Below are 27,486 nucleotides of genomic sequence, written 5' to 3' on the forward strand. Positions count from 1 at the left end.
TTTCTGGGTGTTCAAAATAAAATGTTCGGCAGGGGAGGGGCCAATGGTGGCAAAGAATGAGTTAATATGCATTTGTCCACGAACCCCCCCCCCCCCCCCCAAAATACATTGTGCCATGTGCAACCTCATCAGATTTATTATTAGAATGTTTCAAACAATATTCAAAATGTGTCACTTTTTTCACACAAAAAAACTAAAAACTAAAAACAAATTGCCGATGCATAACCCGGTTCGTTGTTTCCCTCGCAAAATCTGGCAACACTGATCATGAGCCAGAGGAGGGGTTGTCAACCAGTGTCCCTCACTGTCCCACTCCATAAAGCACTGGACAGACGGAATGACTTATTGCCCTGACACTATTTCTGCCTGTCTGCACGGTGGAGGAATGTAATTACGTGTACGTTTACTCGAGTACTGAACTTGAATGGACATTTCACTTTCAAACATGTTTGGGGTCATTGTATTCATTTGATCAGGCATGCCCCTTTCCTAACTATACAAACCCATTGTAACTCTGGGGTGAAACACACAAGCCAGAGTAGACCCCAAATCCCCAATATCCCTTTAAGTAGAATTGTTTAGTATTGACTATTTACACATTTTGCATACGTCATATCCGTATTGTCCCGAATATAAGACGACTCTGACTATAAGACGACCCCCATTTCTCGAGACTCATTTGTGGAAAAAGAACATTGAATGTCAAATAGTCTGGTTCCTGATTATAATACGACTCCGTTTTTGAGGATATTTCCATTGGAAGAAAAAAAAGTAGTCTTATATTCAGGCCAATAGGGTACTTCTACTCCAATACATGCCAGAGACAACGTTTTTCTCCACTGCATTTAGTTGATGGCTTTAGTTACTTGCCACTATTTTTTTTTTTTAATATGGCAGTCACAATGCATGGCAGTTTGGTTATTTCTGAATAGCCAAAGTATAGCCTAACACAGGGCTTAACCCATTTTGGGCGGGAACCCCTTTTGGTGTTAGCATTATGTTATGCTTTAGCTATTTTTGAAAAATCGAAGAACGACTGACATAGAAACAGCTTTTTCAGAAAACTGTCAGGATGTAGAAGACATTTTTAGAAACTGATCTCAGGTCAAAATGGAATAAAGTGGAATATGATCAATAATAATATAGTCCAATAACAGGATATATAATTATGATTGTGAAAATGGCATTTTGCATAATGAGTATTTATTAACGCCTGAAGTAAATTTCGAATTTAGACTTTTTTTACTGCACACTGCGGTACTTTTACTAAAGCTCTCTCTCTCTCTCTCTCTCTCTCTCTCTCTGTGTGCCCCTTGATGACGCACACTGCCCTTCTCTTCGATCGCCCCATTGACTTTCCCCCACAGCTCTTTGGTTCCCCCGGTGTGTTTTGGTGTTCGTAGATGGAGCCATCGATCTCTCACAGTTACTGACATGTAAGGGTCCATTTGGAACCCCCTCAAGGAGTGTCCCTGGACCTCACTTTGAGACCCGCCATCCTACACAATACACACTGTTATCGGATAGGATTGGCTCAGAATCAGTATCGGGGAAGGGAAAAAATATCGGTACGTCTCTAGTTGCTTGAGTTGTAATGTAATTAGCTGCAGCTAATGAGCTCTGACCTAGGGCTGGGTAATTAACTGAAGGGAAAAAATTATAATAATGAAAATAAAATAAATGTGATACATTTCAGAAGCTCTCTAACTAGTAAATATCATTATTTTGGTGAAAAAAAGATTAGTCTTCTATCTAGGTTTCTATGTTGAGCATATGAGTTTTGTTCATGGTTCCACAGTCCTCTCTGAGTCTGCAGGCAGAGCCTTAGGAGGAGTAATTCTAGGATTGGCTTGGATCATTTTATGAGATCACTTTCATTCATAGTTGCAAAGATTATATCATTTTCTTATGACATAGCAAGACATTAAACTGCAAAAAAAGCAGCATAACATGTCATCATAGGTCAAATATAGCCACCTTGCAGTCACTACACTGGTATTTTTAAATTGAGAGCGTTGTTTTTGCCAAATTCACTTTACCCAACTGATCGTAGATTTGTTTACATTGAGTGACAAATCTCTGTAATCACACACAGACTTCACATGACACACACACACACACACACACACACACACACACACACACACAGAGGGATCTGGAGTTCTGGACCCCCGAGCTGCTCAGCAGTTCTGACAGGCCAGCTGGGCTGAAGGCTGAGGGCCATTTAATGTCGTCTCCACACATTTTAATATCACCCCTTGGCTTCTTCCCATTTGGCTGTGTGCAGTCTGTGCACGCATTCACACAGATATTTTATAATGGTAGACTAGAGAGCTGAGGCCCTCCTGAGGTTCCAGTGAGCCTTCCCGAGTTCCCGCGTCCAAAACGGTCGAGAAATGTCGGAGTTATCGTGTTGCAGCTTTCCGTGCTGGGACGCGTACAGCCGGGGGGACGTGTACACATGCAATACATACATGCACACCCAGGCCACACCGCCACAGTCTTTTTGCCCCGATTCCCTCAGGCAGCAGGTTGCGTTCCATAAAGACTGAAGGCCTGACATTCAACAACAGCTTTTTCCCCACGGCTATCCGGCCCCTTAATGCTGATGGTGTCCCCCCCTGACCCCCTTCTATCCTTCCTCCATCCCCACTCGGAGTGATTATGGACTGACTTTAACTCTCTGCACTTTATATTTATTCACTATTGTGTGAATACTGAATATATGTTTTTATATATATGTTTTTGCACTGTCTTGTCCTGTTTTGCACCAAACCAAACATGTTTACATGTCGTCATGGCAATAAAGGCTTCTGATTCTGATTCTGACATGGGGACACACATAGCTCCGTAATGGAGCGGACCTGTCTGTCTGACGGCTCACCAGTGTGCATGGATATTTTTTTTATCAGGGAAACATTAGTTAGTAAAGCCTAATGCAGTTTAACAATAATTTAACTATTGAGCGTGTCAAATGAAACCAAATGGACCCATGGATCCATCATTTATCTGGGGACCACCTGGAACCACCTCAAGGACCACTGGTGGTCCCCAGGACCACTGGTTGAAAACCTTTGTTATAATGGGTTAACCTAGTCCATCATACACTGACTAGCTCATTGCACAATATGCGAGTGGAACAAAGGCATCAATTTCTCCCCAGAATACACTGCTCTGGGATGCAACTGTGTGTGTGTGTGTGTGTGTGGGGGGGGGGGGGGGGGGGGGGGGGGGTGGGGGGGGTGTAGGGAGAACGCACTCAGGGTGCCGGGCCGGTTCCGGCGAGCCACCCCGCGTCCGAAATGGTTGAGAAATGACAGTTACCGTGTGAGGGTCCCTCTACTGTACTGTACTGTACTGTACTGTACTGTACTGTACTGTACTGTACTGTACTGTACTGTACTGGGACACCCGAAATCATCATATATACAGTTAATATGTGCGTGTGTGTTTGTGTGTGTGCAGGTTGCGCACAGGTGCTGAAAAACAACCATGCTGTTTTCGTGCTCAGACGCACCCAGCCAGCCAGATACCCAGCCACACACACAGCTCTTTGGTTGCACCACTCAAAAAGAAAGTGGCTCGTCACAGAGAACCCCCATGCAGTGGGTCTGCAGTGACGGGATTAGAAGGCTCCAGACTGTGTGTGTGTGTGTGTGTGTGTGCGCTCCCCTGGGGGCTGACAGCCCCTCACTCTGTGGCATCCACCCTGTGACGGTGTGTGCTCCTTCAGTTCAGTTCAGTTCAGATTAGAACCAGTTTTTCATCCATGAGCCAGACCTCCAAACTTGGAACATTAATTATTAATCGAGTGTGCAAAACCATACCTATATTAAATTGTTTATAGGATCAATATAAGTAAATTAATAATGTGATAACCCTTCCACAGTAGAAGCTTTTTACATATTTTATTTTTTTTGCACATTTTCCTATATAATGCCTAATTTGAATATGTATTTGTGTAAGTAACTGGGGAAGTTTCATGGCGACAATTGAATTATAGGTATGGTTTTGCACACTCAATTTATAATTAACGTTCCAATTTTGGAGCTCTGGCTCATGGACTTAGAACCAAAAAGAACTGAACCGGTTCCCAACTGGTGGAAAAAGGGCCTGTGAGCAGGACCAACTGGCAGCCCAGGGGAAACCAGCTGGTTTCGGAACGCATTCTTGTCATGTCATTGTCATGGGTCGCGGCGAGTGAAGTTAGTTTTTTTTTGTTTCCTAAATGTTGTCATTAGTTATTATTTTGATTTCATAAAGTTTCTATTGGAGGACTCAGGGGATATAACTTATGAAAACAACATGACATGAAAAAGAGGGGAAAAAAATGGGGTCAAACATTCTGCTTATCTGCCTGTGGCCAAGGACTCACTGCTATCTGATCCTCCAGTCACAGCCATGTTAATGGGTATTACAATTACAGAATGGCTCATACTCTGAACCAGGGAACATGGCCACTATTACCATTTTGCTGTTCCACGTTTGGTAGTTTTAAGATTGGTGAAGATGCTTGGATGTAGGGATGTCCCAGGGATGAAAATTACATGATTATTGTGGCAAAAATAATTGCGATTAACAGCATTATCGTGATAATCAAAATATGCTTAAAACATAATTAACAGCATTATCGTGATAATCAAAATATGCTTAAAACATACTTACTCATTTACTGGCAGAATTGTTTCAGTCTGTATAGTCCCTTCCCTGCCAAGGTGTCCAAGCCTGATATCTTATTTTGAACACCCCCAAATTCACGACCTATGAACCGGAAGCAGAATCGTAGCGGCCCGAGCTCTAGATGTGCGTAGCCAAGTCTTATTTAAGCTGGGCGTATCAGTCCGATCGGCTGTTCCGGACAACCACCTCTCCGACCCACTTGACGGCGTGCACTCAACTCCCTCGGGTGGTCAATCGCTTCTCGAGATAACACGTGAACCATAGACGTGCGTACGTACAGATATTCTGTGTATTAATTTAATTGTAAGATAATCAGTTATTTTTGCATAATCTTTATATCCGACGCGTGATGAGCTTATTTCCAAAAAAAATTAAGTTCATGTTGTGAAACAGATTTCGGCCCCCTCAAGGACCCCTGGGGGGGACCCCACTATGAGAAGAACTGTTCTGAAGCATGGGAGTGGGGGGGAGTGGAACAGATGAATGTGCTCCCCCAAGGCAGAGCTCTCCTGACCTACTTACACCACAGAGGGTTACCGTAACCTCACTCGGGGGCTGGGCGATATTTAGAACCAATTTAATCCGACAAAATCACCTGTAACATCTAACGATATTTAGTCGACTAAAACTAGACTCAAACTAAAACATTTAGGATGACTAAAATATGACTAAATCCAAATTTGCTGTCAAGATCAACACTGCCATGTGTCCTGTCTCCGGATAAAGGCCCCGAAAATAACTTCAGGTGTCTTCAGGTCAAATGCCAGGTGTCTTAAGTGTGTTCTTCATCAGGATAGCATCCAGCTTCCTCCTCCCCTCCGTAAATCATCTTGAGCTGCTGCACTGGGATCCGGAACCAAAGGATCCAACATCGAGGAACCGTAATCGGTTCCATCACATTTTGGAACCGTTTCCGGGAACCGGTTTCATCACGCTGCCAGAGCTGGTTATGTAGACTATGTGCATGTTGACGTCTGAATATACAATCATAATAACCAGTTTTGAAACCAAATGTACAACTCTTGTACAGTCACAGAGTTACCGACCTGCAAGGGTCCATTTGGAAGTTGGAACCCCCTCGACTCCTCGAGTAGCCCAGAGGGAACCTGGACCGCGAGGACCACTATAATAATATGCATGCAGTACCATACGCATGATTGAATTTGTGTTCATCAAAATTATATACAGTATATTTTGTTAAATATAAAATCCTATACAATCCCAACCCTAGCTTACACCTCATTAGCATATCGTCCCTGTCGTGTGAAATGTCCAAATAATGTCCAAATCTCTACCTGTTACTTTTCAGGACAAAAAAATAGTAAAAGTAGCGGATCTTTTCGTGCATTTTGATGCAAATATCCTGGGAGGAGATGCATTTGAACTGATTTTCATATAATTCAAAATGGCGGATCTGCTACTTTAGTAGTGCAGTTAAAATATGGAGATGAGAGGCTTTTGCCCCGGCAGCGAGGATATGTAATGGCCCTTGATTAAATGTGTGTGACGGCTGCTTGTGCCACTTGCATCATTCAGATCTGCATGGCTCTGGAGGCAGGAAGGCAGGCAGGCAGGGCTCAGCTGCTGCAGTTTGTCTTGCAGCCAGGCCGTTATCCCCGGCCACAGTGTTGCCAGATTTTGCTGGAAATGTATAAGCAACCAGGTCTATTAAAACAAGCGGCGAAGGCCACATGAGCACTTTATAAACATATACTGTACTTACTGTACATTTGCTTTTTGAAAGTAGATCATCTACAAGCTTACGACTTGCAATGTGAGCTTGAAAGAATTTGATTGTTTGGGGGGGGAATATTTCGGAATATTTATATATTTTTAAGATAGTTTTGGGGGCTTTTTATGCCTGTATTTGATAGTGTAAAAGTAGTCTGACAGGAAATGGGAAGAGAGATTGGATTAGCAGCCTAGGTGCCCAGATGGCTACGACAGCTGCCCAAGCCATATTTAGGGGTGGGACAAATACATATTTATAATAAACAGTTTGAGATCAACTGTCTGGTTTAAACGACATTCGGAAGGAATCCAAATAAGCTAAGTAGACTTTAAAAAACAAGCCCCCCAAAAAGCGCGCCCCACAACTACCATTTAAAGCATTGAATTGAATTGAATGGGGCTATGGGGTGTTGTGCTAATTCGCTTATTTCCATCGCTCAAAAATCTATTTATTTTGTATATATCCTCTTCATAATGTAAATAGTATCCCCAAGCGGCACACTTTACTACTTATTTTTATGGAAATAAGCAAATTAGCACAAAAACCCAACCCCCATTGAGGGCTTATGGTAGGGGGAATAGCCAATAATGCACTTTTGCACAAAATAACACCTGGACCTCTTTGGTGGGGACGTAACAACTACAAATAAAGGTAAGAAAACCATCTAGTATGGAATTCTCCTTTAAGAAACAGTACTTAGTAAATGTACTTTGTTACTTTACCCTACTGAGTAAGGCTATACAAGTAGCCTGCTCACGTGGCGAGTACCTTGTCTACCACTGACTGCTGCTGACTGTACACAAAGCTTGTTGCGCCACCTCAGGGTTGTCAGGATACGTTTATCTGTTGGTTAATAAGGACGTCAGGTCCTGGTTGTGACTGACGGGCCTTCGGACCAATGGTGACAGGTGTGTTGTGAGTGATGGGCCTCCGGGCCAATGGTGGTAGGTGAAATGTCTCTTTGTCTCTCCTGCGGACTAGATACCTCCTCCGTTATTAATGAAGGCAGGCTTTATTGCTGCAGTCCAGCGTGTAGACAAATGTTCACCCCACCCCCAATGAGGCTGGCGCTAATAGCTATGATTAACGGGTGTTGCGTGAGGCTAACTGACCGAGAGAGATATCTGATATGGAATCTATACTCTGTTTGAGTTAATTAGTGTGGTTTGTTACTAGATGACTGTATCACTGCGTTCCATGATAGCCTCTAGGGCGGTGTTTCCGAAACACAGTGGAAATAGCAGAGCTACAAGCTCACCGAGAGTTGCTCACTATTGAATATGCATGGATTATACTGTACTAGAGAGGTGCCCGTGGGGCCTCTACGGCGGTGCCCGTTGGGCACTGGCCTACTTGGAACGATGCAAGTTGGAATAGCATGCCCCACCCCGATATTATGCGCTGGAGCCTCTACAGGTTCTGGAGTTACGTGGATTACACAGACAGACAGAGACTTGGTGCATTTATAGATAGATAGATATAAGGTATTTTGGTATGTCCTGGGGACACCCCAAATTTGGTTTCTGAGCTGAAAAGCAGCACTGGGCAGCACTGCTCTATGGGATTTAGATGTCCTTCAAGCCAAATAAATGGTTGTTCTTCAGTGACAGTATAGCTTTATTGTATTTCTATTGGTAACAACTTTTAACTGTGAAACTCAGCACTTTATACTTGTATGCAGCACTTGATTCAGCACTTTATTCGTTTGTGCAGCCTTTTCATTCTTTTACTCTGGTCCCAATCCTAGAATCACATACACAAGATTCAGTACCTACACCCCCACCCCATCTGATGCATCCTACTGTATGTGGGCTTTTTGTATTTTATTGTCTGTGTCTCTTGCTTGCTGCTAAACCAAATCCCCTCCAGGGATTAATAAAGTTGAAAGTGAGCTGTGCTTTCTGTACGTGTGTGTGTGTGTGTGTGTGTGTGTGTGTGTGTGTGTGTGTGTGTGTGTGTGTGTGTGTGTGTATCATGTTATTGCTGCAGATGACATTACTGTCACTTGTTTCACTGCTTTGAATTGTGAAATCATATTACAGTACACAGGGTTTTTCTCGAACAAAGCTTCACTGTACAGCAAAGATGTGAACTGTTTTATCCCCTCCTTCAGTTTGAGCTGGCGCAACGCTTGTTAATTGCGGCGGTTGTCTTAATTTACTTAACTATACGAGACCGGGTCAGATGACGTGAATTTCAATAACTTGTGTCCTTCTTGCGTTATAATGCGCCCAGGGAGAAGTGCATCAGTACAGTGCAGTGTAGTGCAGACACACTGACTGCACAGCCCCAGAGAGCTTGCCAACATGTCTCACAGAACAATATGAAATCGGCGCTCAACGCTGTGTGCTGTGAGCATTAAGCTTCAGGGTATGTCAGAACAGATTACAAGCCTGCTCCGCTCTGCTCTTCTCCGCTTTTTCCCAGCATCTCTCTCTCTCGCTCTCTCTTTCTCTCCTTTTTCCATTCCCTCTCCTTCGCCCAATTGCCTTCGTCCCTTATCTCGTTGTCTCCTTAAATAAGCCATCTTGGCCCTAGTGTTCCATCCATGCCTCATTGTCTCTCCCTCCCTGTCCTCCTCTGACTGGAGGGCCACAGTTGAAGTGGCTGGCTCTCACAGAGCTCATCGTTCTTTAGGCTTGGACTTATAGTCCCTCGTTGAGGGCCGGAGGTTTTAGCTGGGGCCCAGAGGGGAGGCTATAGGACCAAGATGGGTACCCAGATGCAGGGTCCGTGGTTGTTTTCATCCTTGCCCTGCAGGGCAAGTACAGTAGTACCTCTCAGGTCTACTTGCCCCCCATCGAAATTTCCACGTACCCTACCGAGGGGTATCGTTCCTTAGTTGAAGCATGGACAGTTAAAGCAGTATGGCAGAAACTGAACCTATCGAATCAACCAGTAGTCACAACAGGGTTGGGTTCTAGACTAAACTTTTCCTCTGGTAGCACTGGTGTACTGTAGTGTACTATCCCTTTAAGACTGACTTGCATTTAATTGACATTAACCGAGACCTTTGTAGTTATGCAAGCAAACGCGCGCCGTGCATGAGGCAATTAACGTGAATGTAATAATCGGTCGTCGGAGGCTGGGGTTCGAATCCTCCCGAGTATTGGATTATGTGCAGGATGTAATTTGTAGATGTGAGGGGACTTTATTTGAATATTTTAGTTTAATTAACGTGGGTTCTGTTCTTCTGTAGTCAAAGTGTTTAAAAGGAAAAAATATCTCTCGCGTAATTATGCCAGTGTGCCAGTGATCACTCTCTCCTGTGCCAATGTTGGCACCCGTGTCTAAGGATGCCACTTTCAACCTGCCCATGATCATGTTTGGCGTAATGGTGCGGCCCTGCTGTTTCACATCACTTGGTTCATGAGTTGGGAATGTGATTAAGCTGCTACCTATACTGTGCGTACATCCCAAATACAAACAAACACATTATGCAACAACTTTAATTTTTTTAAAGTTGTGCCTTTCTGAGATGCTCGTCAGCACAGATCTGTCGCCGGCCATATGGATGCTGCTCTTTCAGAGCGGCGGGGGCTTTGCTGGCGCTAGGAGGACGGGGGATCATCTGCATAGAGCGTCTGCTCCTATGGATTGCAGCAGCACCATGTGTAATAGCCCCCCCACCCCCAAGCTTAGCGGCGTGTGTGTTGGACAGCTATTCCCTCTCTCTCTCTCTTCCAGACAGTGTTGCCAGATTTTGTGTGAGAAACGAGCGCGGCCAGGGGTTACGTAAAATGAGCCCAAAAGAAGAAACTAGCAGTATTTAGTCCAAAGTCCCTTATAACACTGGTTCTCAATGTGGGGTCCGGGATCCTTTAGGGGGTCCCGGGGGGGTCCCCTACAAAATACGTTACAGCATCACAATCATTTCAACCCCTTTATCCATGTAGGCTATTCCAAAGTTAGTAGCAGATATACAGGCTTGTGTAGCCTACATTTCTGAACATTTTTTAATTGAAATGTTTGATTTCTTTAATAATTATGCATTTTTGTAACAGAAATCTTCTCTACGTTTTGGCGGTCCCTGGCACAAATCATTTTCAGATAGGTGGGTTCTGCGGCCAACTCATATAATAAAATAATGGGTGGGGGGAGTCCTTTCCTTGGGGACAATAAAGTGAGAACCACTGGCTTATAATAAGCAGACTTGGCAACGCTGCTCTCTTCACGTGCTTGACATAAAAAGAGGAAATCCCATTTCAGCCGTGAACATTGTGCCTGCGTGGCAGAAACGTGCAGGGACCATACATCAAAGCACGGTGACAGAGTGGAGGTTTAATGACAATGGCAGATCAGATTGGCAGTGCGTAGTGTAGTGGTGGCAGCACGGAACCACTGACACAGAATATCCTTGTCGTCGGCTGCTGACTGTTCATGTGAAAAACAATCTAAATAAATAATTCTGACTGCATACATTTGAATTTAACCTATTCTGGAACCCCTTTTGGTGTTTTATTGAGCCTTTATCTTATACTTTATGTTAGAAAAATAGCAGATCTACAAGCTCATAGCGCGGGACTCAGTGCCGCGCTATGAGCTTGTAGAGTCTGCTATTTTTGAAAAATCGTGAGAATGTGGCACAAATATTTGAATATATATTCTTTCAGAGCGAACGTTTTTAACTCAAATCAAAAACATATTTTCAGATGCAATTTCAGATGCCAAATTCATTTAATTCTGGGGGTCCTTGACATGAAAATGTTTGAGAACCACTGACACACTGTAGAAACATGGGTTTTTCAGAACCACTGACACACTGTAGAAACATGGGTTTTTCAGAACCACTGACATACTGTAGAAACATGGGTTTTTCAGAGAACCACTGACATACTGTAGAAACATGGGTTTTTCAGAGAACCACTGACATACTGTAGAAACATGGGTTTTTCAGAACCACTGACATACTGTAGAAACATGGGTTTTTCAGAGAACCACTGACATACTGTAGAAACATGGGTTTTTCAGAGAACCACTGACATACTGTAGAAACATGGGTTTTTCAGAACCACTGACATACTGTAGAAACATGGGTTTTTCAGAGAACCACTGACATACTGTAGAAACATGGGTTTTTCAGAGAACCACTGACATACTGTAGAAACATGGGTTTTTCAGAGAACCACTGACACACTGTAGAAACATGGGTTTTTCAGAACCACTGACATACTGTAGAAACATGGGTTTTTCAGAGAACCACTGACATACTGTAGAAACATGGGTTTTTCAGAGAACCACTGACATACTGTAGAAACATGGGTTTTTCAGAAAGCTGTTAGGATTTAGAAGGTATTTGTCAAAATGGGTTAAAGAATACACATTTGTGCAGGCTAAAGGGTAGCCCTGCCCTTTTAAACTCAAATGTGTCATAAAAAATAGATGTTTGGTAGCTGTTCTGTTCAAGCCATATTCTTTTGTTTTTGATCCTATAATTCTGAACCCACACGCAGGTACAGATGTAGCTGTATTGGCTGTAATGTGGTTCTGCATAGGCCGTTGCCATTGTTATGCGCTATATATTTCAGTGTTTATTGTGCAGATTGTAAAGGAAGAGAGATGGCTCACTCCTCCTTAGCTTCGCTACGTTTAACACTGGAAATACAAGTGGAAAGACACCTGTGATTCATTTACCAAAAAATAGCAGATGCACAAGCTGAAGTCATTTGTAGACTCTGCCTCGGGTCTCGATGGCTAAATTGTTGCACCCCTCAAATGCACTCACTGGCCCTTTGTGTGTGTTGACAGGATCCACATACAGCGTTCTCTCCACCATGCCCTCGGACTCGGAAAGCAGCAGCTCCCTCAGCAGTGTTGGTATGTACAAGGATGACAGAATTAAGGACATCTCTCTCTCTCTCTCTCTCTTTATTTTATTATTTAAATAAAAGCTCTATTTTCAAATAGGAATCATTGCTATAGGAGAGTTTGTCCCATATTATCAGGGGTCCCGTACAGGATACATGGCAAACAAGTTGGAAGTGAAAAAAATGGAACTGTAAGATTTGAAGCTGAGGTCCTCTGTGATGATTAGATGAAATTGGTGAAAAGGGGAGACCCCTGTTACTGAACAAAAAGAAAGAACTATCTGATTATAGTGCTTTAACATTGTTTTAATCAAAATACTAAATCTAACCCCTGATAAATACCCCACATATTATGTATTTTTTACAAGAATTGAGTGATTGAGTCTTTACATACATTCTTGAATACAGACCCATACACAATATCATAAGCAAATCTTTTTTTATCAATATGACTACTTGTCAGTGGGGAGTGTTGGCTGGGAGGAGGAGTAGGACTAAGGCCCTATACGTCCTCTCTGGGGGGGGGGGGGGGGGGTACTACCTGTCAGTGGGGAGTGTTGGCTGATGAATGAATATCAACATCCGAATACTGGGGGGTCAAAATATGACCCCCCAGTCAAAAAACACTTTGTTTGAAATAGACACACTTTCCAAGGTGTGATTTGGGGTCCTAAGGATGAATACAAAATTAATATCAACATCTTAAAACCAAAATGCAGGGTAACCACCTGTCAGTTGGGAGTGTTGGATGGGAGGAGGAGTAGGACGATGATGATTTTGGCTACATTTGTGTAACACTGTGTAGTATGACTCATACTTGTCTTGTGCTTTGCTATTGTTTTAAAAATGTTATAAGTAAAAGACTCACCCGAACACATCTCTCTGTTTTTACTAACAACCGTTTCACCGAGTCACCTTATCACCTAAAAGTGGAGTAAGAATAGGCCTTTAATAACGATTGGATCCACCAAAAGTAATCGTTTTGAACATGAAGGTTCCCATTTCGGCGGTGGCGATAAGGAAGGTGACCCTGTTCATTCTCTCCCACTTTTGACAGGAGTCCAAGTGACTCAGCGCTGTGTTACATAAAGGAAGCAAAAAGAGCCAAATGTTGATCCAAAGGTGAACATAATCCTCTGCGTTCCAGTTTGTGTCGGCAGTGTTTTTCACCAAAAACCTTCCTGAAAATCCTTCCTGTCGGACAGGAAACAAAAATTACAGATTCAGTAGATTATGAACTAGTCTCTCTTAACGTTCCGATTCCTTAACGGTTCTCTTCAACGATTCCTATATTAAAGATGACGCATTATTGTATCCATGCAGGTCTGTAACTCAGGGTATACAACATTTAAACCGAATGGCCTCTTATGGGTCCATTTGGTTCCATTTGTACAAGTCAGAGTTATTGGAGTTTGAGAACCAGAACCACCGGTATTGTAAATGTGTAGCAGACGTGTGTGAGGAAAAAATGTAAGGTTCTCCAACCTCACTTGTGACTGGTGCATCATAGGTGAAGCACAATGATCTAGGTCACTTGTGACTGGTGCATCATAGGTGAAGCACACTGATCTAGGTCACTTGTGACTGGTGCATCATAGGTGAAGCACACTGATCTAGGAGAAACAATAGAACAGAACCAGCACAAGTGTTTTGTGCATCAAGTATTTTTTTATATGTAATTTAGAGTAGCCAGATATGTTTTAGCCTCTTTGTTTTATCCTCTGAAATGTTTAACTGCCCTACTCATGGCTGCAGGGTCGCCCGTCAGCGGGGAAGCAGCGTCGCCCCCGCCCCCCACGGCCATGAACGACAACAACCGCGTGCCAGCGGGCGACAGCCTGGACGCCGTCCTGTGCCAGCTCCGCCAGGTGACCAGGGAGAGGGACGAGCTCCGCAAGCGCCTGGCGCTGGCATCGCCTGGCACCACCTTCGACGACTGCAGGTACAGTGGTCACCCCCGCACGCACGGAAAACCGTCGCTCTAACTATTTAGATTTAATCCATTAAAACAAACCAGAGCAAACCAGGGCAAAGGAAAACGTTATTTACCTAAATGGTGCATTTATATAGCGCCTTTATCCAAGGCGCTTTACATAGATTGTGCATTACATTCACACACACATTCATACACCGATTGCGGCGGAAGCCATGCAAGGTACCAACCAGCACATCAGGAGCAATTTGGGGTTCAGTGTCTTGCCCAAGGACACTTCGACATGTAGACAGGAGGAGCTGGGATTCGAACCGCCAACCCATGGATCATTGGACCTACCTCCTGAGCCACAGCCGTACCTGGAGAATCTTTAGCAGTTCTTCAAGCTCACAACACGTTGCATGTTTTTTATCGTGAAAAAAACTCCTTCCCCAAGATTTTGAAATATCTGATGGCTATAGGTTTTATGTGCTCATGTGACCAGCTTTTTGGGGGCTTGTTTCCATAAACCTGGTTGCTTATTTCTCTCGCAAAAAACGGACACCGCTACACTCGACCCCGACGTTGAAAACCAATGCTGTGGTTTTGCATGGCTTTGCATGACACGTGCTTATAGGAGGTGAAAACCAACGCGGTGGTTGCATGTAAACACATGGCTTTCCATTATAGGAGGTGAAATGCGAGCTGGCGGGCGGTCGGTGGGTTCGGTGGGTCTCTGCAGACGAGGGTCACATAACAGATTAGATAGCCCCCCCCCCCCACCCCACCACATTGACGCCTCACTTTCCCTGTCTTCCCGTAAAGGCCAAATTCCAAACAAGGCGTCCACGACTACGAGCGTCTGAAGAGCCAGTGCACGAGGGCCATGGCAGAGCTGCAGTCCCTGCAGAGCCAGCACACCACCACCCTGAAGAGATGTGAGGAGGCCGTGAAGGAGGCCGACTTCTATCAGTGAGTTATTCCTCTCCGTGTGCGTGCGTGTGTGACTAGTGAGCACCAAAATGTACCTGCACAAGTATAGTAGAATATGAGAAATCCTCCTTTAGAGGATCAAGATTATTCTTTATTATTATTAAATAATAATAAATAAATAAAACATTCCGAACGTTCAGGGAGTGATTTTCACTGGTCATGCACTGAATAGCTGATCTACAAGCACACTGAATAGCTGATCTACAAGCACACAACTGGTCATGCACTGAATAGCTGATCTACAAGCCCACAACTGATCTACAAGCCCACAACTGATCTACAAGCACACAACTGATCTACAAGCACACAACTGATCTACAAGCCCACAACTGATCTACAAGCACACAACTGGTCATGCACTGAATAGCTGATCTACAAGCACACAACTGCAAGGTGTTGGCGGCCAGTGGATCTGCTACTATTTTTCGGCTTTAGGCTCCTGGTTAAAAAAATTATAATAAAGCAAATAATATTTGCTTTGGCCATTAAAAGATAGCGCATTCTACAAATGCATTGGCATTTGTAGAATCGGCCTCGGGTCTTAATGGGTTAAAATGTTGATGTTCTCGCAAGTATAGTAATAGGCCTACAAACGTGTGTGTGTGTGTGTGTGTGTGTGTGTGTGTGTGTCTTTAACATTTTTTTCCTGTTCTTCTCAGAAAGCTGTCATAAATAGATAATAGAGATTTTAGCATAATCGTTTCCATTCATCCGTTGGAAAAATGGAAAAATGTTCATACATTTCCAAAAATAGCCCGAAATACAGTAGCATATTCACAAGCTCATGACATGCCTTGGCTTAGTTGACCTGTTTTGTTCATAGTACATTGTTCAGACATGATACAGATCAAGTGGAATTGGAAGTGATGACGCAGTTAAATGAGCTGACAGTTGGAACTGGAACACCAAAAAAATGAAGCTGATGATAGGGAAAATATATGTTCTGTTTATTAAAGAGATGGGGATACTGCTCTTGCTGAACAAACACTATAGCAAAAAGAAAATCTAATTAAAAGTTTAAGAAATGGTGAACATTACACACTGCTGTTGTGACCTCCTAAATCTGCTGTTGTCACTATTTGGGTCTCAGGGGGGAGAAACGTCTAATGTCTCCTTTGGGTGTTGACCCAAAGAGTTGGCCAACCACTGCTATAGGTAGTTGTGCTCAGGGAAATGTCTGATGTCTCCTTTGGGTGTTGACCCAAAGAGTTGGGCAACCACTGCTATAGGTAGTTGTGCTCAGTATGACTGAAGGATAAGCATCGTGTTACATGGTGTTACAGCCGCTGCTTGTTTTGATCCGAGGAATAATTGTCCCATTTTTATGTATCGGCTTACTGCAACATGGGCAAAATAATGGCTCGCTGTTGCAATTAACCTAATTGGAAAAGAATCCCTCGAAGCCAGAGCCCATTACAGCAATATAAAGACAATTGCCTTTGCACACAAAGACATGGATGGCATTAAAACCCCGGGGGAAGGGATGCATTTATGAGATCAAATCGCCCTTATCCCGTTAAAACCTCAAGACCGTCTGTGTCAAAGGTATTTTTAAGAAATTCCGTTCAGTCAGATAACTCACAAATAGATTTAACCAATTCAAAATACAAGTGTGCAGATATTTCATCTTGGCGTTCGGCTCTGCTACACCATCATTAAACATTAGAGCAGGGAGATAGATCGTCACATCAGCGTATGACGTGTGGGTCTTGCGAACACTGTACACCCACATAGTAATGCAGCATATTAACCCCTCGAACCCCTCCATGTACTGTATGTCCCTTGAGTATTAGCACGAAGCCGCTCGAGTATATCTGAATGAACTAACTCCGCGCTACAGTATGAACTTGTAGTTCTGCTATTTTCTTACTCAAATCATTGCTTCTGGATGGACCTTGGAACAAAATGTTTTGAGTGGGGTTTTGTGGCCAAATTTTGGAGGTCCTTGACATGAAAAGGTTCCAGCACCACCAATATAACAACCTAGGTTTGTTCAGAAACCAGTTTAGAAGACATTTGTAGAATGTTCCTTAATGTGTTAAAGCACACAGACTTGGGACTAGTGTTCAAAGTCGGCACATTTCATTAGGTTTTTGTTATTTGCTCATAAATTCCACAAGGAAAGAAAGTTGTGAAATAAGGCTTTGTGCACTAACTGTTAGTCCCGCCCGTGTTTCCAGAAGGTGTTTGTTTCCTGTTGCGATTGGTTTTTCCATGGGTTTGTTTGGTTGTGGTCGGCGTTAGATTTCAACTGGAGAGACACATGGCACCTTCATATCATCGCTGTCGGGCAGAAACCTCTTAACCCATTTTGGGAGGGAACCCCTTTTTGGTGTTATAAGCATTATGTTATACTTTAGCTATTGAAAAAATAGCAGATCTACAAGCTCATAGAGCTGCACTGAGTGCCGCGCTACGAGCTTGTAGGTCTGCTATTTTTGAAAAATCGTGAAAATGTGTCACAAATCTTTGAATATATATTCTTTCAGAGCATACGTTTTTAACTCATATCTTTGCTTCTGGGGGGTTCCTGGAACAACATATTTTCAGATGGGGGTCAGCAGCCAATTACATATCATTTTTGGGGTTGTTGACATGTAGAGAGGGAGTCATTGACATGAAATATTGAGCACCACTGATACAGAAACATAGGTACCGGTATTTCAGAAAACTGTCACGAATTTTTGCCTAAATGGGTTAAGTTATCTCCATATATTCTGTCAGTGTTTTTTCTAGGGGTGGGCGTCCGTGCATGTTATATACCCCCCACCCTCCTTTGTTTGGGAATCACTGCTGTATATTTCTGTCTTTGGTATAGATAGACAAAAAGGAAGGCAGTGTGACATGGAGGCTGGTGGGGGGATTATCCTCCAAAAGCCATGGGTTGCGTGTGTAACAAGCCATGCTGTCCGGGGGAAAAGCAATCAAACTCAACGGATTATGCTTTCCTCACCTCTGTTTGCACTACCGTTATCGACTTTCGGTGGCGGGCGAGCCCCGTCACTTCTTAAATAATGAAACCAACTGGAATTTGTGGCGATATTGCCTTCACTCTCAGCATTTTCTTACACCTCACCTGGCACGGCCCTGAATAGCATGAGCCCTTATGTTTACTCAACATGAGCAAGTGCTCCTGTACTCACTGTACGACGTGTTTGGCAGCAGCTTGCATGTTTCTGCATGCGCTATGGGGGATACACGAGTGCACGCACACGCACACACGCAAGCACACACACACACACACACACACACACACACACACACACACACGTTTGTAGTACTGTACTGTACTTGTGAGGACATCAACATTTCAAAATGGCACATTTTTAATGTCGTTTATCTGTTAAAAATTAATATCAAATATCTAAATACTGAAGCGATCATGATGGTCATGTACATAAATAATTGCGATAATCTCAAACCGTTGCAATCAGGCGATTATTATTCAAACCGGGAAAGCATCCGTGTCAAAAATGTCTTACGGTAAATATTTTGACAGTGTTTGAAAAATGTTGAATCATGTTCCATCAAATCAATGTTGAATCAAACACGAAAAAGTTTGAGAACCTCTGATTTGAAAGAATGATTTTGAATAAATTTTGTAGAATGGGCCTCCGGGTGGTTTCAATGGGCTAACTGTGACCTCTCTCTCTCTCCCCCCACGCAGCATGCTGCACAGTCGCGTGCTCAGCGAGCAGTCTCCGCTCAAGGAGGAGCTGGAGGCAGCGAGGAGGGACAACGCTCAGCTGCTCCTGCAGCAGAACCTCCTGCAGCAGAGCTGCCAGGAGCTGCAGCGCCTCCACAGCGAGGAGCAGAAGGAGGTGCAGGACCTGCGGCTGCAGCAACAACAGGTGCAGCAACCACGACGACCATAGCCTCGGAAACCCAGACGTTTTTTATTTCCAGGGAGACCGAGTCCACTTCAATTCGGCATAGAGCAGCGCAAACGTCGATCGCTTTCTGATCGTCTGCACCTTTGTTAAATTGACGCACACACGTACACACACACACACACACACACACACACACACACACACACACACACACACACACACACACACACACGTACACACACTCCTCTCTCTCTCTGTCGCTCTAATTAATTAGTCTGTCGCGCAGCTGCGTCTAGATGCTCCAGGCGGATCCTGCCGGGAGCTGCCTATGCCATAGAAAGCATAGGTGGACCCCAGGCTACGACGACCACATCCACACTTAGTTTTTCATTATGTAAAAAGAAAAAGAAAAGACGAAAAATGATGACTAAATATACTACTAAAATGTAAGTAGTTAGAGTAGACTAAAAGGTTAGTGTGGACAAGAGATCCAGCAGGACTGAGTCATTTTGTGCTTGACAGTCTACAAGCTCACCACGCTTGGCTATTTCCGGACAACACTACACAGCTACACTACAGCTTCTACAGAACCGTGTTCATTTTGTCGACTAAAAAAAGTATGACGGAAAATGTTTGTCGACTACCTTCTCTCCACTGATGAAATAGAAATAAAAAAGCTGTTGACGAAATATACCGACAATTCCATAAAATAAATTAGAAAATAAAGTAGACTAAAATGTTATGGAGGAACTAGTGGACAAGAGACATACAGTAGAACTAAGTCATTATATGCTTCCGAAAATAGCCAAACAAAGTAACTACAAGTTCACACAGCGCTATTTTCAGCACACAGCTAATTATAAATAGCATTGCAACGCCATCAAGGCCTGCCAAAATAAAGATCTATGATATACCGTCAGCTAAAACATTTCAGATGAAAGCCTATTATACAACAGGTCATTTCGAGGAAGCAATCTGATTGGTTGAAACAGCCTTCTAGCCGTGGTTCAAACGAGCACCACTCCACACCTAATCAAAACAAATAATTCAGCTGCTCTGTTCTCCCAGAGCGCAGCTCTCGGTGGCTAGCCAATCTCGGTGGCTAGGCTAGCTAGTTGCTTGAGACATTTGTGGTCGTAGTGACTACATCTGCTATTAAAAATATATGTTTTTTCAACGGTTTTCTTAGTTTTAAGTGTAACTGTTGTATAATTCTGCGTTGCTTTCGGAACTCGCCCTGCGGGCTCGTTCCTGCAGCATTGCAGGCGTGCATTAATGGCGTTAAACCACCCCCTCTCGTCTCGTGTAATATTGCTTAACGCTGACCAACCAGCGACCACTACCAATGACTTGTCTCTCCCAGTGTGTGCAGCAGTGGACTGCCATCATGATGGGTCATCTCACACCACCTCCTGTGGGAACACAACACACACACACACACACTGTGTCACACTCTGCATTGTAGCCTGCGTGGATGTTGCCCTGGGGTCAACCCCAGCTCCATCACTTCTCCAACACGCCTTTATATTGGCAAGGGAGCTCTGGAAACCACACACTGAATTCCTCCTCGTCTTTCCATTGGCCAACCCCCCCCCTCCCCCCACGAAGCGACACATTTTGAGCTTGTACATCTGGTATTTTCGAACAGCCAACGCCGCTAAAAAAATCTAAAATGCTTTCCTGATTTCAACGGGTTACGTTAAAAGTAACCGTATTGGACATATAAGGTTTCCACCCGACAGCAACCATGTGTAAACATTTCAGAAAAAGCAGAGCCAGAAGGTCAGTTCAATACGCAGTGCGTAAACCAACACAACACATACTGTAATCTAGGGTACTACGCTGCACATCATCAGGACGGATCATTGGCTGTGAGCACAGGTCAGCTGTGCAACGACGTCATTGTGAGCGAGGCTGAGTGCATCCTCAATGACATTACAATGTCTGTGTAGCCCTCTGCGCTCCCACGCAAGCACACACACACACACACACACACACACACACACACACACACACACACACACACACACACACACTACCTACCTATATACCTACCTACCTATATACCTATCTACCTACCTATATATACCTACCTACCTATATATACCTACTGTACCTATATATACCTACCTACCTATATATACCTATATACCTACCTTTATTGATTCCCATGGGAAAATTTGGAGTGTCATCATATTGTGAAATTGTGTTTCACACAATGTGTGTTGGCATATGCTGGAGCAAGGGTGATGGAAAGTGCCCTGTGGTGTGCGTGCGTGTGAGAGAGTATGCTGCAGCTAGAGCAAGGGTGCCTGGGAATGCACTCTGTGAGTGGCTGCATCCATGGGTGTGTATCAGTGGTGATGGAATAAGCCAAACGCAGTGTACCCCCTGACACACACACACGCAGTGTACCCCCTGACACACACACACACACACACACACACACGCAGTGTACCCCCTGACACACACACACACACGCAGTGTACCCCCTGACACACACACACACACACACACACACACACACACTCACACGCACACGCACACGCACATGCATATATACACCCCAGGCGTGCTGGATACTGTGTATATTTTAATGTGTTTTGTTTTGATTGATTGAAAAAATTATTTCACAGTATGTAGAATGGGTACATTTCAAACGAACGCACAAGTCAATACAATAACTGTGGATGACACCATGATTAAGCATTACACTTGTTTACAGTGTAACAGGGTCCACCATTTCCAATTCATCAGACATTTTCATCTATACCTTGACCTGCAGAATGAGCTAATCTGGCATAATGACATGTACCTTTACTTGCTGAGACTACTAGTGCCACTTACTGGCCATATTTGGTACTGCTGGTTGTAAATGCAAATGCCTTCATATTGCGGACTGAAGGAACACTGCTATGGCTATTATTGGTGGTATTAAAATGATTTAAAGCTAGCTAGCAGTTATCCAGTTAGGTGTGAGGCCACTGGCCATCTCTGTTTGAAAATAAATCTGGCATCCCATTTCATCCCTGTGTCATCCCTATGTTTAAGGGGAAAAAAACACTTTAAAGGTTCCATTTTTTATATTGTCTCTGTCTGGGTAGCAGATCAACAAGTCCCATACCCCAACTTTCAAACTTGCATGTGGATTGTGGATCTGCTACTTTCGATAATTGGTGTTTCCTGGGTTAACCCATTCTGGACGGGAACCCCTTTTGGTATTTTAAGCATTGTGTTATACTTTAGCTATTGAAAAATAGCAGATCTACAAGCTAATAGCGCGGCACCGAGTGCTGCTCTACAAGCTTGTAGGTCTGCTATTTCTGAAAAATTGAAAATGTGGCACAAATCTTTGAATATATATTCTTTCAGCGTGTTTTTAACTCAAATTCTTGCTTCTGGGGGGTCCCTGGAACAACATATTTTCAGATGGGGGTCGGTACTCGGTGGCCAATTGACCACTGACATAGAAACATAAGGTTTTTCAGAAAAATCTTGTCAAAATGGGTTACCCTCTGACAGGTGATTATAATTGGTGTTTCCTGGGTTACCCTCTGACAGGTGATGATAATTGGTGTTTCCTGCGTTACCCTCTGACAGGTGATGATAATTGGTGTTTCCTGGGTTACCCTCTGACAGGTGATGATAATTGGTGTTTCCTGGGTTACCCTCTGACAGGTGATGATAATTGGTGTTTCCTGCGTTACCCTCTCACAGGTGATGAGGGAGCAGGGTTCCTCCGAGGTGCTGAACAACCTGTACGACACGGCCATGGACAAGCTGGAGGTGGTGAAGAAGGACTACGACGTGCTCAGCAAGCGCTACAGCCAGAAGGTGAAGGTCGTCCTCTTCTACCCTTAAATAGATAGTTTACACACCCAATGGAGCCTTGGCTTGAATTCATGGCAAGTCTTCTTTTTTTTGTCGCATTCCTAAGCCAATAATTTGATGACCGGATCATAGAGTCTCCATTGAGTCTCCTACCGGCGACTAGTGTTAATCCTATGGTGACTGTGTGACTGTGTTGACTGTGTGACTGTGTTGACTGTGTGACTGTGGTGACTGTGTGTTGACTGTGTGACTGTGACTGCGGTGACTGTGTGGTGACTGTGTGTTGACTGTGGTGACTGTTGACTGTGTGACTGTGTGTTGACTGTGGTGACTGTGTGACTGGTGACTGTGTGTTGACTGTGTGACTGTGACTGTGTGTTGACTGTGTGACTTTGTGTTGACTGTGTGACTGTGTGTTGACTGTGTGACTGTGGTGACTGTGTGACTATGTGTTGACTGTGTGTTGACTGGTGACTGTGTGACTGGTGACTGTGTGTTGACTGTGTTGACTGTGTGTTGACTGTGTGACTGTGTGACTTTGTGGTGACTGTGTGTTGACTGTGTGACTGTATGTTGACTGTGGTGACTGTGTGACTGGTGACTGTGTTGACTAGGTGTTGACTGTGTGTTGACTGTGTGTTGACTGCGAGTTGACTGCGAGTTGACTGCGAGTTGACTGCGAGTTGACTGTGGGTTGTGTCATTGCGCAGGTGGCCACGCACAACACAGACCTGAGCCGCCTGGAGCAGGCGGACGAGGACAACCGGCGGCTGCAGATGCAGCTGGACTCGCTGCTCAAGCAGCGAGACTCGGCCCTCCACTACCAGCAGCAGTACAACACCTCCCTGAGGAGGTGAGTATATATATCCACTACCAGCAGCAGTACAACACCTCCCTGAGGAGGTGAGTATCTATAGTATCCACTACCAGCAGCAGTACAACACCTCCCTGAGGAGGTGAGTATATATATCCACTACCAGCAGCAGTACAACACCTCCCTGAGGAGGTGAGTATCTATATTATCCACTACCAGCAGCAGTACAACACCTCCCTGAGGAGGTGAGTATCTATATTATCCACTACCAGCAGCAGTACAACACCGTGAGTGAGTGAGTGGATCTTTTTCAACAAAAGCCAAACCAATTTTTCTCAATAAAAGCTCTCGTAGCCTGTAGCTTTTATTGAGAAAAATCGGTTTGAGGGAAAAGGAAGTTGCCGCCTGTTGTTCCTGCCTGTCGACTACAAAACAATACTACAACATGACGTAACGATATCATCCGCTCCCGACAGGATCATATACCCTAAATGAAATGGTGCCCAGGCTAACGTGGCACAAAGTGAGCTTGTATACCGGTATATGCTATTTATTTTTGAATAGCTAACGACACGGATGCTTTCCTTGTTTTAATTGGTTAACAGTCCAATTCCTCACTAGTTCCCTTTAACAATTCCTATATATTAAAAATAATAATATATTTGTGGCCTTCATTGCCACAAATCAAATTCAATCAATGCACAGTAAATTATAGGGATGTGCCGATGAGACATTTTGGCCGATATTGATATCCGATATAATGAATTGCTGTTATGGCCGATAACCGATATTACCGATGTCGATATGATCTCATTCTGTATTAAAAAAATATAATGTGTCTATTCTGAAAGATCCATGTAACGGCGTATCTGCACTGCAGGCTTAGGCAAGTCAGATTTAACTTTAATACCTTAATATTGTGAGCTTGTAGATCTGTTCAAGCTGTTACTTTGGGCTTGTTTATCAATAAAGACAGACCGATTAATCGGACCGATTAATTAATCTGTGTGATTGATTAATCGAACCGATGCCGATTAATCTAAAAACAACTAAAATTGGCCGATACCGATGTGTTTGCTGATTAATCTCCCATCACTAGTAAATTACATCATTATTTTTATAGGGACCCCCTGGGTTACTTGAGGGGGTTCCAAATGGACCCTTACTGGTCTGTCTCAGTGTACCTTTTATACAAATGCACCCTTTACCATACGGTCTTTTAGTATGTCTTTTTTTTTTACTTTTAGTTCCTTTCCTTCCTCTCCCCAGGTTCGACTCGGTGCAGCAGGAGCTAAACAAGTCGTCGGCCCAGAACAAGGAGCTGCAGAGAGAGATGGAACGCCTCCAGGTAGCCTACAGTATTATCTACCATATTTTGTGGGGGCGGGGGGGTGTCCCTGTCCTCGTCCCTGTCCCTGTCCCTGTCCCTGTCCCTGTCCCTGTCCCTGTCCTTGTCCCTGTCCCTGTCTTCGTCCCTATCGGGAAGGAAAAAAGCTTTATCGGTACATCTCTACTTTGACTCACACGATGCTGCCATCCCTACACCTCCAGGCGGAGGTGACGCGCCACAAGAACTTCCAGCTGAAGGCGGCCAAGGACTGCGAGCAGTACAAGGAGGAGAGAGACTCGGTGTTCAACGAGTACCGCCTCATCATGAGCGAGAGGGACCAGGTGATCAAGGAGCTGGACAAGCTGCAGACGGAGCTAGAGGCGGCCGAGGCCCGGCTGAAGAACACCTCTGAGAAGGGGATGGCCAGCGAGGAGATGGAGGCACTGCGACAGGTATGAAACAAAGAACACCTCCTCTGAGAAGGGGATGGCCAGTGAGAAGATGGAGGCACTGCGACAGGTAGGAAACAAAGGACACCTCCTCTGAGAAGGTGGTGGCCAGCGAGGAGATGGAGGCACTGCGACAGGTAGGAAACAAAGGACACCTCCTCTGAGAAGGTGGTGGACAGCGAGGAGATGGAGGCACTGCGACAGGTAGGAAACCACGGAGCTACGTCATGACAAAACTCAAATAATAGCTGATCTGCGTCTTCACAGCTTGTCGCAGGTTGCGACGCTATTTTAGAAACCTTGTAGCGCTGTTTCTCAAAGAGTGGGTCACAGACCAATTGTTTTGGTCCACGACTCGATTGAAAATCCCATTTTTCTTTTCCTACATAAAAAATATTTTAAGCATTGTCTCAATTATTCAGGTGCGACACTATTGGTAACTTAAAGTAATCGATAAATAAAACGTATATTAAATATTTTAGAGACACACAGAGACACACTATGTAATTTCGGTGCATATTAATGACCTTTTCCCCACAAGCAGCAACAACATAACGGGATCCATTTTCATCCTCCATAATATCTGTCCGTCTCTGTCAACTCCAAATGTCCCCTCTGGGATAAACGTCCCCTCTGGGACAGACGCTGTCTGGAACTTCTGACAGATCTGTCAGTTCTTCAGCAGTGAGAAATAAGCAGCCAGGTCTATGAAAACAAGCCCAAAAGAAGCAACTATAGGCCACATGAGGACATTAAACGTGTACGTAGGCTATTTGAAAATTGCCGATCTACAAGTTCACGACACGCCGACATGAGCCTGTAGTTATGCAAAAACGTATTGGAAAAAAGTGACAAAAAAACATTTTAACATCACAATTCTGGTACGGGGCTCCCTGACACACAATATTTTCAGATGCGGGGGAGGGGGTGGGGTTAGGTACCAATACATTAATTTGGGGGGCTTACTTGACATGAAGATCCACGGGTGTAAGTAAACACGATTTAGGAACCAGGCCCAAAATAAGCAACTACACTTTGGAAACAAGCCCCCCAAAAAACACAACCCGCAACTACCAATATTTACAAGAGACTATAGAAAAACAAGACCAAAGTCGCTTATAATAAGCAGGCATGGTAACACAGTTCATCAGCTCCTCAATCTGCCTGTGATTGAATGTGATGTGTTTTCACTCAGTAGATCACAGGACGTTCTGATCCAGTCAAACAGACGCACAAAAATAGACTTGCTCATAATAGCTCCCCCAAAAAGGTTTTTTTGAAGAGCACATCAACATGTCCTGTAGCTGTCATTGGCATCTTCAGGTCGGGATGCCAATTTTATCAGGAGAGAGAACTTGGACAAGATACAGATGAAACAAGTGAAATTGGAAGTGATGACACAAAGACAACAGCAGACAACATTTTATAATTTTATAATGATTTTTGTCTTTGGCTATTAAAAAATAGCATTTGTACAAGCTCGCAGTGTGTCACTTCGTGCCACACTGCAAGCTTGTATTATTATTTCTTCATCTTGAAAGTGAGAAGAACTACTAATACTACTCATTAGGTCTTAATGGGTATACATTTCGGTACTGATAAAGCATTCAATCGATCAGATGGATCGATCAAATCAAACTGGAATCCCGTTGCCCCCCCTATCCCCCGTCCCGCTTGCAGGAGTTGAACTCGTCGCTGGTGGACCGAGACCGGGCCATCTGCGAGAGGAACGAACTGCTGGAGAAGTACTGCCACGAGGTGAAGGACAAGGCGGAGGCCCAGAAGGAGCTGAGCCAGGCCCACAAGGACATGGAGACGCTCCGCCAGGAGAGAGACGTGGCCCGCAAGGAGAGGACAGAGGCCATCGTACAGAGGGACCAGCTGCTCCGAGAGTACTACCAGGCCAGACAGGTACTGTACCAGCAACACCAACACCACCAAAAAAATACCCACAAGTTAAAGTATCAATACTGCAATGCAGAAATGCTCTCCAGAAGTCCAGAATTCAAAGTTTACTTGAGTAAAAGTACAAAAGTATTGGTATCAAAAGTGTTTAAAGTACTAAAAGTAGAAAGTTTTCAAATGTATAAAATGTATTAAAAAAA

The 27,486-nt window shown here is 44.1% G+C and overlaps 1 protein-coding gene across 1 annotated transcript in view; it reads left to right on the forward strand.

The window, feature by feature from the left end:
• Nucleotides 1–27,486, forward strand: part of dlg5a (discs, large homolog 5a) — an 85,467-nt gene that overhangs the window by 6,600 nt on the left and 51,381 nt on the right. The window contains exons 2-10 of the mRNA XM_080781626.1: nt 12,161–12,229; nt 13,975–14,161; nt 14,957–15,103; nt 18,792–18,975; nt 22,675–22,791; nt 23,499–23,641; nt 24,872–24,950; nt 25,154–25,384; nt 27,062–27,292. Of these exons, the coding sequence (XP_080637752.1) occupies nt 12,161–12,229; nt 13,975–14,161; nt 14,957–15,103; nt 18,792–18,975; nt 22,675–22,791; nt 23,499–23,641; nt 24,872–24,950; nt 25,154–25,384; nt 27,062–27,292 (1,388 nt within the window). The remainder of the gene's footprint in view (nt 1–12,160; nt 12,230–13,974; nt 14,162–14,956; nt 15,104–18,791; nt 18,976–22,674; nt 22,792–23,498; nt 23,642–24,871; nt 24,951–25,153; nt 25,385–27,061; nt 27,293–27,486) is intronic.

The sequence above is a fragment of the Protomyctophum bolini genome (assembly GCF_963924005.1).
Source record: "Protomyctophum bolini genome assembly, chromosome: 14".
Classification (NCBI taxonomy): domain Eukaryota; kingdom Metazoa; phylum Chordata; class Actinopteri; order Myctophiformes; family Myctophidae; genus Protomyctophum; species Protomyctophum bolini.